At 41.9% G+C, this 16,759-nt stretch overlaps 2 protein-coding genes across 4 annotated transcripts in view; one reads left to right on the top strand and one right to left on the bottom strand.

The window, feature by feature from the left end:
* CPEB3 (cytoplasmic polyadenylation element binding protein 3) overlaps positions 1 to 777 on the bottom strand; it is a 436,394-nt gene extending 435,617 nt beyond the window's left edge. For 2 of the 3 annotated variants that reach the window (XM_029609929.1, XM_029609925.1), the window contains exon 1: positions 584 to 735. The gene's annotated coding sequence lies outside the window, so the exon portion shown is untranslated. Of the gene's footprint in view, positions 1 to 583 lie in introns of all 3 variants that reach the window. The other variant, XM_029609927.1, reaches the window with a different exon arrangement.
* A 100-nt stretch (positions 778 to 877) lies between these two features.
* The window catches only part of MARCH5 (membrane associated ring-CH-type finger 5), a 208,842-nt gene continuing 192,960 nt past the window's right edge, over positions 878 to 16,759 (top strand). The window contains exon 1 of the mRNA XM_029609939.1: positions 878 to 1,259. Coding sequence (XP_029465799.1) covers positions 1,219 to 1,259 — 41 coding nt within the window. The 5' untranslated portion in view covers positions 878 to 1,218. The remainder of the gene's footprint in view (positions 1,260 to 16,759) is intronic.

Raw genomic sequence — 16,759 nt, 5'->3', positions numbered from 1 at the left:
AAGGTACTAAAAGGACAGATTCACATTGCCAACTGCACCTTTATTTGGAAAGAAACACAAATTTCTCATAATACAACGTACACTTAAAGGGGAAAAACTATATGTCTATGAATCCTTCCTAATAATATAGTCTAATGCCAGCATATTTCGGGAAAGTCCAGAATGACAGGGTATAAGAGCGAAGGGCTGCAACTGCATCCCCTCCCCCACTTCGTTCCTTCCTAGGCTCTCTCGCAGTTTAATATGTTAATAGTGAAAATTAATTCACCTGACCCGTCCTAACCCAGAACTATCCTAGCACACTCTCCAAGAAACAAAAACCTGTCAGAATCCTTAACGCCACTGAAATGCCTGAATCCAGGGACAAGCCGGCAGTAATATCTCAGCAAGTCTAAAAATGACTCTGTGCCTTTACATGAAGAGAACCTATACCAACCCTGATCCAACGAAGGAAATGTGAAACCTGTCTTCCAGCATAACGCCTCGCCAGCGAAAAGCCGTCGGCGCTGGGAGGAAAGGAAGAGAGCTCCCCGTTTATTTGTTGAATTTCGCTCATTAAACCTGAAAGTAAGAGAACGCCCACCTGACTCTTCTCCCTTTCCTCCAAAAGAAAGGAGACCGAGAACGCCGAAATCCCTCGCTCACATTGCTTCCGAGTCTCTCGTTTACCTGCTTCAGCCCGGCTCCGCCAGAGATGTAAAGTCCTGTAAGAGGGTTGGAGGGCAGCGTTTGTTGTGTCTGAGTTGCCTGGACTACATGTCCCATGCGCCCCGCGACGCTTCCGTAGTGCGTCAGGACGTCCGTGCGTCTCTCTCCTGCTTCTGAGCGGTGATTCCCCGTGTGCCGGAACTGTGACTGTCGGCTGACGCTCGCACGCAAGAGGGAAGCGACCACCTGCGCTTCGTAGCTCACGCACGTAGAGAGCAGGAAGGATAACAAGGCCGCGGAGCCCATGGAGAATAGCCCTGGGTAACGGCTCTGGACCTGCGGATTTCGCACGGCTCCTGACTCTAGAGGCGCGGACCTGCCTGCGCCTTTTATCTTGTTCTTCCCCCAAACCTGGTAGTTTGATGGCTGGAGTCTATCACCCTGAGAAGCGCCTGAGGCCTGTATGTCCGTGAGCGGTGCTGACTTTCTCCCATCGGCGGACCGGCTCACGTTTTTTTTACTTGATTTTTGTATTTATTTGTGTTTGCCTCGCTGTCGTCTTCAGACACAATGTCGGATCAGAGCGCGATAGCACAGCAAGTTCAGGACAGGTGAGTGGGGTTGGGGTATGTGGATGTGCACTCTGCTTTACGTTGACCTGAGAAGGAAGAAGAGATTCAGCTGCTTTAAAGTAAGGCAGCATGCGTCTCTGAACTGCATGTTCTTGTGGTACCAAAATTGTATGCGATTTGTAAGGCCTAATACAATTTTTTGAAATCTACTTACGGCTTAACCATTCCCATTACTATGTATCTAAGTAAGGCGAAGTGTTGCTGTGGCATAGATACACAGATGTATGCAGTATGGCCTCTGGACTCAACGTAGTTAAGTATTTGGAGTTGTAGCCATAAATTGCACACTTGCTATTCTGTAGTGCAGGTTTCAGTACCTGCACTGCATATGGAGGAAAATTGAATATTGGTCGAAATACTTTCATACCTTTTGATTGGACTCACTCCAGGAGAGAGGGGGTGCCAGCATGGCCATTTGGCTAGGGCCTACAATGTTCAAGGAGCCTACTTATGTTGGGCAAAATTTTAAAAAGAAAAAAAGCTATATATATCTATTTCTAAAATGTATAAATAAAAATTTCAATTGTAATTTATTTATTTAGTACTTTTATATACCGACATTCATGATACAGATCATATCATATCGGTTAACAAAAAACAGGGGGATTTAACATTAACAAAAAAGCTAGTAAAGCCTTCTTAAATAAATATTATTTGGGAAATTTAGAAAATGATTTTTTTTATTAAGTATCACATCAGAACCTTACATAGGGGCCTACTTTTCTTAGCTGGCACGGGCCTAATTCCTGCTCTCTCGGGCCCTGATTGGACCACTTACCTAAAAAATTATGAGATACGTGCTTTTCTGGGGGGGGGGGGGGGGGGGGGGGAACTCACAAAGTCCGTAGTCTAAAACGTTGATATACAATAACACCTTTAGAGAATATGTGATCCCGCATAAGGTATCAGTCAGCAGAGAATCTACAGCTTTTTGTTAGCTCCCTATGGTATGAATCTCTTTTTTGTGCTTTGAGAGCATAAAAACAATTTTAAAGAGCAGTGAAGTGGAGTGAAGATGGATACCCATGTTCTGTCACAAACTCCCATGAGGCACTGCTGTGTTTTTGAATGACAAGCATGAAAGAAGAATGCTGGAGGTATTAAAAGCTCTTGACAAAAGGTGTTTCCTCACTCTCAGGCTGATGCAATAGTGTGTACTCAGACGAGTGCACTGGTTAACCCAGGGGTTTGACGCGCGTCCACAACCTCTTATGCCAGATTGACAAACTAAAGAGTAGCAAATCACCTGGACAGAATGGTATGCATCCTAGGGTACTGAAGGAACTCAAAAATGAAATTTCTGATCTATTAGTTAAAATGTGTAACCTATCATTAAAATTATCTATTGTACCTGAAGACTGGAGAGTTGTAACCCCAATATTTAAAAAGGGCTCCAGGGGCGATCCGAGAGTCTATAGACTAGTGAGCCTGACTTCAGTGCCAGGAAAAATAGTGGAAACTATTCTAAAGATAAAAATCGTAGAGCATATAGAAAGACATGGTTTAATGGAACAAAGGCAACATGGATTTACCCAAGGGAAATCTTGCCCCTCAAATCTGCTTCATTTTTTTAAAGGGTTTTGTTTTGTTTTTTTTAATTCTTTTATAATTTTTCAAACATACAAACTCTATTAAATATTTGCATACAGAACTATCATGGATTGGTAAAACATACAAATCAACATTATTAGATTGTTTACATATTAGAAAATACCATTTTACCCATTCCATTCAACATATCAATCAAATTGGAGAGTGCTCTGCCTAGCAGCAGTAATCAACAGGGAGTTTAATCAAGAAAAAATATTATATACTAAACCGCATAGAGCCTGCAACTATTTCCAATTGTTATTAATTAGGCACTAGGGATGAGGCTGGTGCTCAAGAAAATTTTTTAACTGATCAGATACGAAAAAGATATATAGATCTTCTTGTTTTTTAATCATACATTTGCATGGAAAGCGAAGAGTAAATGAAAATCCCCCTAGAAATAACCTCCTGGCGGTAAGTCAAAAAGGCTTTATGCCTGACCTGTGTAGAAGAGGTTAATAAACATGTGGATAATGGTGAACCAGTAGATGTAGTGTATTTGGATTTTCAGAAGGTGTTTGACAAAGTCCCTCATGAGAGGTGTTATGGTTTTTGAGGTGTTTGGTGGATTCTTAGGTGCTGCAGTGATGGCCACTCCCACGGGGAACTGCAGTACGGGGCTAGACTCAGATGCATAAACACAGAGTCTTTATTGTACAGCTTGTAGAGTTCACCAGAGGTGGCAGTAGTGAGTAGATTCCTGCAGCAGTCTTGGGTCCTCGGCTGAGGAGACCCGTCCCACAATTTATTTATTTATTTATTTAAGGGTTTTTATATACCGCAGTACGTAAGGAAATACATCACCACGGTTTACATTAAACAATAACTTAGCAACAGGCTTTACATATAGGGAGCTCCGATGCAGGTTTCCAATGAGGAGCTGTAGGTGAGACAGACTGGTAGATGTTATATTACTCACACTCTTGTAGCTGTAATGGTGGGGTTCCCAGCAGGTAGAAGTAATAGTAGCAGGCACCACGATAGACACCTCAGGCCCTCAAGGAGCTTGTACCTGGATACTGGATAGGCACCTGGAAAGAAGCATAGGGCCCCCGAGGAGCGGATACCCTAGTTAGTAGGGTAGAGAGAGCTTCCAGCAGCAGCAAGAAGCGACAGAGCGGCTTAGACCGGACGAATCTAATCCTTGCTAACTCAGTCAGTCTGCAAATGGGCAACCTAAATACCCGGATGTTGTGACGTCACTCGAGGATGACGCCCCCGAGGTTCGTGCCAATGTCGGAATATAGATGCGCACACGCGCACCCTAGGAGGCCCTCAGGTGAATCATGGCGGAATGCCTTGCCATAGTTGTTCCGGGGAGAGCGGCAAGCAGATGCGGCGGTTGCCATTTTCCCGAGGCTCGTGGAGAAAGCAAATTTTGAGGTGAGGCATGTGGGACAAAGCCGTCTGAGTCCGGACGCAACAAGAGGCTTCTAAGAAAACTAAAACTTCATGGGATAGGAGGCGATGTCCTTTTGTGGATTACAAACTGGTTAAAAGACAGGAAACAGAGAGTAGGATTAAATGGACAATTTTCTCAGTGGAAAAGAGTAAACAGTGGCGTGCCTCAGGGATCTGTGCTTTTCAATATATTTATAAATGATCTGGAAAGGAATACGACAGGTGTGGTTTATCAGATTTGCAGATGATATAAAATTATTCAGAGTAGTTAAATCACAAGAGGATTGTGATATATTACAGGAAGACCTTGCAAGACTGGAAGATTAGGCATTCAAATGGCAGATGAAATTTAATGTGAACAAGTGCAAGGTGTTGCAAATAGGGAAAAATAACCCTTGCTGTAGTTAAACGATGTTAGGTTCCATATTATGAGCTACCACCCAGGAAAGAGATCTAGGCGTCAGCTGTGTGCTGCAGCAGTCAAAAAAGCAAACAGAATGTTAGGAATTATTAAGAAGGGAATGGTTAATAAAACGGAAAATGTCATAATGCCTCTATATCGCTCCATGGTGAGACCACACCTTGAATACTGTGTACAATTCTGGTCACCGCATCTCAAAAAAGATATAGCTGCGATGGAGAAGGTACAGAGAAGGGCAACCAAAATGATAAAGGAGATGGAACAGCTCCCCTATGAGGAAAGAACATAAGAACATGCCATACTGGGTCAGACCAAGGGTCCATCAAGCCCAGCATCCTGTTTCCAATCCAGGCCATAAGAACCTGGCAAGTACCCAAAAACTAAGTCTATTCCATGTTACCGTTGCTAGTAATAGCAGTGGCTATTTTCTAAGTCACCTTAATTAAGTAATGGACTTCTCCTCCAAAACTTATCCAATCCTTTTTTAAACACAGCTATACTAACTGCACTAACCACGTCCTCTGGCAACAAATCCCAGAGTTTAATTGTGTGTTGAGTAAAAAAGAACTTTCTCCGATTTAGTTTTAAATGTGCCACATGCTAACTTCATGGAGTACCCCCTAGTCTTTCTATTATCCAAAAGAGTAAATAACTGATTCACATCTACCCGTTCTAGACATCTCATTATTTTAAACACCTCTATCATATCCCCCCTCAGCCATCTTTTCTCCAAGCTGAAAAGTCCTAACCTCTTTAGTCTTTCCTCATAGGGGAGCTGTTCCATGCCCCTTATTATTTTGGTAGCTCTTCTCTGAACCTTCTCCATCGCAATTATATCTTTTTTGAGATGCGGCGACCAGAATTGTACACAGTATTCAAGGTGTGGTCTCACCATGGAGCGATACAGAGGCATTATGACACTTTCCTTTTATTCACCATTCCCTTTCTAATAATTCCCAACATTCTGTTTGCTTTTTTGACTGCCGCAGCACACTGAACCGACGATTTCAATGTGTTATCCACTATGACGCCTAGATCTCTTTCTTGGGTTGTAGCACCTAATATGGAACCTAACTTTGTGTAATTATAGCATGGGTTATTTTTCCCTATATGCATTATCTTGCACTTATCCATGTTAAATTTCATCTGCCATTTTGATGCCCAGTTTTCCAGTCTCACAAGGTCTTGCAATTTATCACAATCTGCTTGTGATTTAATTACTCTCAATAATTTTGTATCATCCACAAATCTGATTATCTCACTCGTCGTATTTCTTTCCTGAAGAAGTTGGGGCTGTTCAGCTTGGAGAAGAGGTGGCTGAGGGGGGATATGATAGAGGTCTTTAAGATCATGAGAGGTCTTGAATGAGTAGATGTGAATCTTTATTTACACTTTCTGATAATAGGACTAGGGGGCATTCCATGAAGTTAGCAATTAGTATATTTAAGACTAATCGGAGAAACTTCTTTTTCACTCAATGCACAATTAAGGTCTGGAATTTGTTGCCAAAGGACGTGGTTAGTGCAATTAGTGTAGCTGGGTTCAAAAAAGGATTGGATAAGTTCTCGCAGGAGAAGTCCATTAACTGCTATTAATCAAGTTTACTTAGCTAATAGCCACTGCTATTAATTGCATCAGTAGCATGGGATCTTATTGGTGTTTGGGTACCTGCCAGGTTCTTGTGACCTGGTTTGGCCTCTGTTGGAAACAGGATGCTGGGCTTGATGGAACCTTGGTCTGACCCAGCATGGCAATTTCTTATGTGCTTATATTCTTATGTAAGGGGATTAGCGTGTCCAAAATGCACATCCAGCCCCCCACGAAGCTAATAGCGTCATAGCCTCATTCACATGAATTTGCATGTTGTTAGCTATTTTCCCCAATGCAAACAAAAGTGTGTACAATGCTCAATTTTTTCTCCTCAAAAATTAGCATCTGCCCAAGCAAGTGTTAATTTTTGAGCAGCCCAAAAAGTGTACAGAAAAGCAGAAAATGCTGCTTTTCTGTACTTCCTCCAACTTAATATCATGGCGATATTAAGTCGGCAAAACAAAAAGGAAGAGAATGTTTAAAAATAACATTAAAAAAAAGTTTGCCGGTGGTCAGGTTAAGAAAAAGGACGCTCAATTAACCAGTGTCCATTTTCCTAACCTGTGGCTGTAAATTGAACATCCATTTTCCTAACCCGCTGATAGCCACCTCTTCTGGGCATCTGCTGTTGAGGAGGCGCTAGGGGCGCACAATTTCCTCTAGCGCCTCCTTTTTACCGTGGCAGCCGATTTAAATATTAAATCAGGCACCCCGGAGAGGTGGATCGGCGTGCGTTAGGAGAACAGGTGCTCAATTATGAACCCCCGTTCTGGTACTGCATCGGCCTGTCTGTGTTTTCAGCAAATAAAGTGGCTCTCACTGTTTTTAGTAGTGTAATGGATAAAGTAAAATATTGAAATCTTTGAGAGAGCAAATAATTTGAAAAGTGCTGTGATACTGTAAGCTATCTTTCTCCACTGTCACATCTTGAAAGGAATCAAGCTACACTCTGGAAGCCCTTTCGTTAAAGTGAGCAACTACAAAGTAAAAAAAAAAAAAAACATTACTCCAAAAAGAAGTGCAGATTAAACAGATTTTTATTTTTAACGCTCAGCCTACTCCAGAAATTATTTAAAATACTATTATTTTTCAAATTAATAGATTGATTTTCCTATAGGCTCAAAGTGACATTACACCAGAACACTTACACATAATAGCATCTAAAACAATATACTATCAGGTACTATTAATCATAGCAAACAATCCAGCTTAAAAATAGCACACAAAACAGCAAATGGTCCTAGGTATCAAAATACATACTTTTCTTTCATTTTTTTTATTACTGCAAAACATGTAGCGCATACAGTATGTTACAGTATAAAATACCATTTCAGCAAACCATAGGTAACAACCCAGTGTCATACTTATGTATGTTTTGTGTGAAATATGTTGCACTATGTGCCATTGCAGAAGACGTTTCATTAAGGGAGATGCCTCCAGTGGCTTTCACCAATGTCGAGGGAGAATTCTCAGAAGAGTTGCGAATGGTAGCTTTAGAACTGTTAAAATACAAAGCGAATTTAAGGCTGTTGATGACTGTAACTAAATAAGTTATATGACTAAAATGGGATATTGGAAAGAGAAGGAGTAGGTTGATACTATTGAAATTGACACTGACATATTGAACAATAGTGTAGTAGCTATAATTACACGATGTTGGGTTCCATATTAGGTGCTACAACCCAAGAAAGAGATCTAGGTGTCATAGTGGATAACACATTGAAATCGTCGGTTCAGTGTGCTGCGGCAGTCAAAAAAGCAAACAGAATGTTGGGAATTATTAGAAAAGGAATGATGAATAAAACGGAAAATGTCATAATGCCTCTGTATCGCTCCATGGTGAGACCGCACCTTGAATACTGTGTACAATTCTGGTCACCGCATCTCAAAAAAGATATAATTGCGATGGAGAAGGTACAGAGAAGGGCTACCAAAATGATAAGGGGAATGGAACAACTCCCCTATGAGGAAAGACTAAAGAGGTTAGGACTTTTCAGCTTGGAGAAGAGACGACTGAGGGGGGGATATGATAGAGGTTTTTAAAATCATGAGAGGTCTAGAACGGGTAGATGTGAATCGGTTATTTACTCTTTCGGATAGTAGAAAGACTAGGGGACACTCCATGAAGTTAGCATGGGGCACATTTAAAACTAATCGGAGAAAGTTCTTTTTTACTCAACGTACAATTAAACTCTGGAATTTGTTGCCAGAGAATGTGGTTCGTGCAGTTGGTATAGCTGTGTTTAAAAAAGGATTGGATAAGTTCTTGGAGGAGAAGTCCATTACCTGCTATTAAGTTCACTTAGAGAATAGCCACTGCCATTAGCAATGGTTACATGGAATAGACTTAGTTTTTGGGTACTTGCCAGGTTCTTATGGCCTGGATTGGCCACTGTTGGAAACAGGATGCTGGGCTTGATGGACCCTTGGTCTGACCCAGTATGGCATTTTCTTATGTTCTTATGTTCTTAACTTAGTGAATGATGGCAGATAAAGACCATGGTCCATTTGGTCTGCCCAGCAAATTTTGTTGTTTTTTTTTTATTTTCCGTAGTCAGATAATCAAAGTCTCTCTCCTCCCCACACATATATATACCCAGATCTTTTTTCAGAGATTTTTTTTTTTTAAAGGTAATAGTAACTCTGCTCTATGCAGGCTACCACCAAGCCTTCTGTTAAAGGTATTAAAACTGCCACTCTATGCAGGCTTTCCGTAAGTAGAAATGTAAACTTTCAGGCCGATGGAATCATCTTGGCACTAATAAAATGTGTGCTGGTTTTCAGTACAAATTTATAACACAGAAATTTGGATTTTTTGTTAACTCTCAATGCAGTAAGCTAATGTCATGCTAATGCATCCGGAGTTAGAAAATGCAAAAAATTCGTGTAAAATGTGGGTTTGGCACAGATCCAATGCACATTTCACCTAAAGAAAGGGGGTGGAGGCATCCCTGACAAGCTATCTAGGTAAGTGGCAGCAGATACATTCTTATTTATCTGTACTTTATCCTACTAAGTAGCAGCAAACCACCCTAGATAGTCGTATAAGTACTGACTTATGCAGCTGTGTGGCAGCTGCTTATCATTGCCAGATAGATGGATAAATCTGTATTTATCTGGGTAAGTGGTGGCAGCTGCTGCAGTCACTTACCTAGATAAATCGGTACGTATCGGGGTAAGTGAGTCGGCTGTCAGCAGGTACCCAGAGATTAAAAAAAAAAAGTTTTAAACTTAAAACATTTTTTTTATAGCACGGGAAACTTAACTCCAGCTCTAACCAGGGGTTTAGTTTCCAGCGCTAGAAAAAGCATGCTGGCCAGATGCAGTCTCTCTGCATCGGGGGATAATGCTTAATGCCCTCATTTGCATGGGATTTCCATGCGAGGGCGCTAAGCAGTACTCCCATTTGGAAATGCATTTTCTGCATGCAAAAGTTTGCGCACAGAAAGGTACACTCAACTGAACGCACCTTTCTGCATCGGCCTTAAGTGTTATAATAAAGTTTACCCCATTTATTAATTTCCATTGTCTAGCCAGCAGGGATCCTCTGTGTTTGACCCACACCCTTTTGAATTCTATTACTGTTCTTTTTCCCGTCAATAAGCTGGCTGAATTAGCCATGCTCTCTGGGTGATGTCCTCTGGCGGCATAGGGTGGAGCTTTCTCTCCTAGATTGCTGAGCTTTGCTCTCTGTGCATGCGCAGCCGTTCCATGCGTTACTGTCATTCTCCTCTGTTTCTTTTTTTCTGAGGACCCAAATGGTCTTGTGGAAAGTTTTCCCTATGAGGTTTTTTTTCCTCTTTTTACTTAACTCTCAAAGTGAATCCCATCAGCATTTTTCAGTGTTATGTTGTCCCGGAAAGCACCTGGCTTCAAGTGCTGCCAGTGCAGCAAGGTTATATTCCTCATAGACGGGCATAATTACTGTTACCTGTGCTTGGGGCCTGAGTGCGAGTAGTCATCGTGCTAGGACTATGGGATGATTTCTTTGTGTGCGCAGAGACAGAGCGGCGAAAATTGCTAAGTTAAGGGAGAATGAGGGAGCTCTGTCAGGCCGTTCAGCACAGTTTTCCCCAGGGTCTAAGACACAGCCCGTCAGCCAGGAGAAGAGACGCATCATCGATTGGACCCATTGAAACTTCTGCAGGCTGTGGTATTAAAAAGAGCTAGGTGGGTAAAGAATCCAGTGTGTTCCATGGTAAACCTAGTGAGGCTCAACAAACGTGCACAAAAAACATCTGTGTACAAGTCGGGGCCAAGTGCAGCCCATACCACACCGTAATGGGCAATGCAACTGAAGCATGACGCAAAGTTGAAAGACACCCTCTTCACAAGCGCACCATGCACCTGACACTCAATGCACTATGACGCATTTGAGGCAAGCAAGTCAGTCGAAGTAGAAGCCGCAAATTCAGACATCAGCTCGCTCAGCGCAAAAGTTGCGACTCATGATGCGGTCGACTCCTAAAGTGGATTCAGGAAGTCAGCAGGCCACCGCAAGATGAGCAGTTTGCAACAGGTTCATCAGGGGCACCTAAGGAAGCCATGGTGGACCCTCCAGATAGTTTTTCTTCCAGAGTAGCTGATTGGCTCAGGTCCCTTGGATCAAGAAAGACACCATGTCCTTGCCTGTGGACCTTCTCTCAGAGAGTATATTCGGATATTTTGTTTGTCGTGCAGAAACTGAAACAAACTCCCCGTTTGCAGGAACCTCTGGTTAAGAGACATAAGTCTTCACGTCCCGAACTGGTGATGTCGAGGCAACTTAAGTCCCCAGACTCTTCTATTATGCTGGCAGCAGTGGCCCTGCCAAGCAGAGTCTGTAGGAAATGCACCTCTTCATGGCTGCCTGCTGAGAAGAGATTAGTACTCCATGGATGGCAGAGCAGTCTCGCAAGCCATGGATCAAATCACAGCCATCTTTAGAATGTTTTTATCTTCACTAAAGCCTAAACATCGCCCCCAATCCCAGCAGCCACTCAGCCCTTCAGAGGATGAACTCTCTCTAAGGCAGGAACTTCCTCCCTTTCTTTTATAGGAAGACATTGATCTGCTAGACAGGGGTGGGGATCCTAGTCCACAATTCTCACCAGATCCAGATAAAGGTCCACAAGATTCGCCTGCGACCTCACCGGGTAGTTCCGCAAGAATTCCATCTGGTCCCCCTGAGGATTCACCAGAGCCCTCTTTACCAGAAGATTTGACCTACTTGAAGTTTGTGGAGAATGTGGGTACAGTACTCAAGGTGGAAACACAAAAGATTCCGGACCCTAGATCCAAGGAGATGGACATTCTAAAGATATTTAATGTGGTGGTGGAACTAACAGCTTTACTGTCACTTGCAGTGTTGGACACAGTGATGGACAGATCATGGAAGTGTCCATTCTCAGGAGAACCTGTCTCGTAAGACAGACTTTAAGTTTTGCAAGTGAAAATTGTCTCTCTGCAGAATAGTACAACTCCAAATGGCTCAGTGCTGTTAGTCTACTATGAAGAAATCAAAAAAAATCCAGACTTCATTGCAACATGCCTCCTGGGAAGGATAATAGACTTCTGGATGAGTTCAACCGCAAGGTCTTCCAGAGCTCCATGTTGAACTCAAAGATTCAACAGCATCAGTTTTATATAACACAATACTTTTATACAAATGTGTTCAAAGCTTGAAGCCCTTCATTAGAGCAGATGGGATGTACGATCTATGAGGCTTTTGGTACCTCAGCACGCACATCAGCGACATCAATTGGCTTCGACCCAGTGCTATTGGATAGGACGTCCATGAGAAGTTGGCTGACTTGCCTTGCAAAGGTGATAACCCATTGGTGATCAGCTTCGAGAGACTGTCTCTCAAATGAAGGAGCAAATTGTGATGGTCCTGTCTCTCACCTCCACTACAGAGAAGCAGAGTTTGATCAAAAGTTTTATTTTTATTTTATTATAAGATTTGTGTAATTTATACATTTTTATTTTTATGATTTGTATCTTTTGTACACAGTCTTGACTAAACCTTGTTTGGAAAAGTGGTATAGAAACATTTTTTAAATAAATAAAAAGTTACTATTCTCAGTACAAAAAACTCTCTTCTACCAAAGTCGTACCTACAGGTCATATCACGCCTATAGACCACCATACCAACTCCCAGACAACAGGGGCAACAGTTGCAGCAGAGGAGTTGTCCAGGGAATTAGCGGACATAAAAACACAGCTGAGTTTTTGAATGCAGTCCGGCCACAGCTACCTTTTACCAGTGAGAGGCAGACTATTGCACTTTTGGCCAGGCTTGGGAGGCCATAACTTCAGACCGGTGGGTACTAAATATAATTCACCATGGCTACAAACTGAATTTCAAACTCCTTCCTCCAACCCCACATCTTGCAGCACCATCTTGGGATCCTGCGTAAACTCGTCTCCTGCAACAGGAGGCACGGTCTTTACTCCATCAGAGAGCGATACGTGTTTTACCTCAAGCTCGGCACAGCTGCGGTTATTTCTCCCAATACTTCCTCATCCTGAAGAAAAGTGGGGGTCTCTGCCCAATTTTAGACCTTTGCTCAACAAGTTCATTCGCATGGAAAAGTTCAAGATGATGTCCTTCAAATCCATTGTGTGCTTCCTTCAATCCAGCGATTGGATGTGCTCCCTGGATCTGAAGGATGATTATACTCTCATCCTAATCCACCAGTTGTGTTGGCGCTACCTCTGCTTTCAGATAATTGTTCAATTCTACCAGTACAAGCTTCTCCCCTTTTGGGGTCTCATTTGCCCCTAGAGGTTTTTACAAAATGCCTTGCCATAGCTGTGGCCCACTTGTGCTGGAGGGGAATAAGGATTTTCCCTTATCTGGACAATTGGTTAATTGTATCCCCAGAATCCAAGGATTTCAAAGTGCACCTTGCCGAAACATTTCTCTGTCTAGAAAACCTAGGATTCATCATAAACTATGAGAAGTCCAACATGGCCCTAGCTCAGGTTTTGCAGTTTATAGTAGCAACAATAAATACAACCCTGTACAAGGCCTTTCTACCCAATAAAAGAGCCCAGATGCACTAACGAGCATAGTTACAGCTCCAGCAGCAGGCCCATTCCGCTGTGCACAGACTCTTGGTTTTATTAGGACATGTGGTGGTGGCGATTCACATTGTACCACATACTCTGCTGCACATGTGCCCCTTACCATGGGGACTGAAAGCCCAGTGGTTTCAGTACAAGCAGTCTATGTACATAGTGACCATGATTCAAGCCATGAAGGTGGACATAGTGTGGTTGCTAACTCCGTCAACATTGACTACAGGAACTCCTTTTTGGAGCCTGCTGCAACAACTAATTCTTACAACGGATGCCTCAACATTGGGCCAGGGAGCCCACTTGCACTGTCTCAAAATGCAGGGCTTGTGGTCTTCAACAGAGACTACATATCATATCAATTTGTTGGAATTAAGAGCAATAAAAAATGTGGTTCACGCGTTTGCACCACATCTTCAGGTAAAATGTTAACTAGCGCCAGTCCTACTCTAGGGTCTTCTTTAGTGGACACCGAACTGAAGTATTTGTTTAATATTTCCACCATTTCTTCATCTCTCTCCACACATTAATCCTTGTCACCTTTCAATTTCACTATATGACTTTGGACCTTTTTCCTTTCTCTGATGTATCTGAAAAATGTTTGTCACCTCACTTTACCTCTTTGGCAATCCTTTCATCTGCCTGACCTTTTGATTTCTTGATTACTTTCTTCGTCTCCCTCGGTTTCACCAAATATTCCTCCCTGTGTTCCTTTATATTTCTTGAACGTTGCTTTTTTTGCTTTTGTCTGCCACCTCCTTTGAGAACCAGATCGGTTTCTTATTTCTCTTAACTTTTGTTTACTTTTCTAACACATAGATTTGTTGCTTTTGTAATAGTTCCTTTTGTAATAGTTCCTTTTAGTTTAGCTCACTGTTCCAGCTCGCCCACTTTCTCCCAGTCTTCTAGCTCTACCTCCAGGTATGACCCATTTTGACAAAGTCCATATTTTTGAAATGCAAAACTCGGGTCTTCATGTGACTTCTCCATATCCTATTTGAGTTGTCTAGCCATACTGTATGATGATCACTGGTGCTAACGTGGGCACCCACCCAGACATCAGAGACACAATCCCCATTAGTGAGCACTAGGTTGAGTATAACTCCTCCCTCATGGGTTCCATTACCATTTGTTTGAACAGAGCCCCTTGCAGGGCATCCACTCTCTCTCTAATTCTGGTAGATTCCACAGAAGGGATTCTCCAGTCTACGTCCGGCAGGTTAAAGTCTCCAATAATCAACACTTCTCCCTTCTTTCCCGCCTTTTGGATGTCTTTGACCAGATTTTTGCCTAGTTCTTCCATTTTGAGTCAGAGGCCTGTAAACCACTCCAGTAAAATTGAATGCACCATCATGGTTTTTTAGGATGGCCCACAATGCTGGTTCTCTACCCACATACCTTGCAGTTCAGTTGCTTGGATATTATTTTTGACATAAAGAGCTGCTCCTTCCCCCTCTTCTGTCCTCTCTGTTCTTCCTTAACAAGTTATAGCCCGGTATGGCTGAATCCAAATTATGAGAATCCGTGAACCACATCTCCGTGACAGCAACAATGTCCAGTTCTGCCTCTACCATTAGGGCCTGCAGGTCTGGGATTTTATTGTCCAAACTATGAGCATTTGTAGTCATAGCTTTCCAGTATTTCTCCCTTAATTTGTTGCACTTCCTAGGCACCTTTTCTGCTTTTTTGAGCTGATTGGTTTTGTTATTTTCTCCTCCCATGTCCTATATTGCTTGGGGGTGACATGTCAGTTTCATTGGCCATCTCCTGCCACCCCCATTCTTTAGTTTAAATGACTGATAATATATGCTTTGAATTTCTCACTTGGCATTCTTCTTCCTGCTACAGACAAATGTAGGCCATCCCTACCATATAGCCTTTTACTGCTCCATACACGACCCCAGCCTCCAATGTATCCAAAATCTTTTTCTGTACACCAGGTTTTGAGCTAGGAATTGAAATTTATTTATATGGCATAGCTTCTCATTTTCCCTTTCCATGAACAGGTAATACTTCCAAAAAAGCAGTAGTCTTTGCAGTGTGTCTTGTCTTACCTTGCCTAGATTTTGGAAATCTTTTTGTACTTCCTGGATACCATGTTTATTGTGGTCATTGGTCCCTAGATACTGATGTCAAAGTTCCTACTTTCTTCTTCATAGAGGGGGAGATAGAGTAAACAGGAACAGAAGTTTTTAGGGTGTGCAGTATTTTTTTAATGTTACTTTGCTTTAGTATTTACCCAGTTTGGGAACATAAATACAGGTTTCAAAAATATTTTAGATGAGAACAATTTTCAAGTAGAGGCCAACATTTTATATTTGGTAATGTTGAGGAGAAGATGTGATGTGTGTTGAAATCTTTAACAAGTGCACAAATGAGCACTTTTAAACTGTCAAACTATTTAAAATCTTTTTAGCATGTTGGTAATTAATTGCTTTGTAGATATCCTTATTTGTAAAATTGTAGATTTTCTACTGAATAAAGTTCTATTATGCAACCATAAAAAAATTTTGGATTAGTTTCTTGTCTGTTCCGTGTTTATACAAATTCTTATGGTGCTATTCAAATCTTGGGAGGCTGGCATGTGTCCTCTGCAAAGATGGGGCTTTTATTTATTTTTGGATTTATAAACCAACTCTTTCCCTTTGGGCTCTAAGGTGATGCACAATAAAACAGAAATGCAATGTAATTACATAACAAAAATAGATCATATAACAGCTTATACAATAATATTAAGCAAAGGCCGTAAAGAGAAAATAAGTTTACCCTGTTTTTGAAGTGTAGTATAATCTACTTCTAATCCGAGATTAATCACTAATGCATTCTAGAAAGCAGGCCCGAAAAAAGAGATTGCACCAAACAAACTGGACTTTTCAGGCATGTTCACTACTACTACTAGGGATGTGCATTCGTTTCATATGTTTCATACGTTTCATATTACATGCTTGCATAGGAAACGGATGAAACAAATGCACATCCCTAACTACTACACAGGAAGACAAAGCTCAACTCTGTAAATCTGAACTAGGCCCTAGGGATAGAAAAAAATGATGATACAGGCAGAACTAGAGTTTTTAAATTACTCTGTGTTCTTTGACTAGAAAAAAAAATTCAGATGTAGGAAATGATTATGGGGGAGTTTAGCTGTCCATTCGTATATAAACATTAGGTTGAGCCAGTCTACTAGTTCAGGTTCAGTGGCAGTGTTGTGCTGCCTAGACCTGGATTTCATTTCCAGGTTCAGTTTCTGTTCTCAAGATGGCTGGGATGCTATGGAGGCAGCATTCACAGTCATCGCTCAACTGTACCACCTACTGGATGAACTCAGGTTGCAAATGTACTAAGTTCCAGAGGGTGTCCACCATCTGTGGAGCCTGGCCAAGGACTATCACTGCAATGGCTAGGCTAAGTGATGGGT

This window comes from Rhinatrema bivittatum, chromosome 7, assembly GCF_901001135.1.
Source record: "Rhinatrema bivittatum chromosome 7, aRhiBiv1.1, whole genome shotgun sequence".
NCBI classification, from domain to species: Eukaryota; Metazoa; Chordata; class Amphibia; order Gymnophiona; family Rhinatrematidae; genus Rhinatrema; species Rhinatrema bivittatum.
Note: the sequence above shows the minus strand (reverse complement) of the source record. Positions and strands in the feature narration are given on the sequence as shown.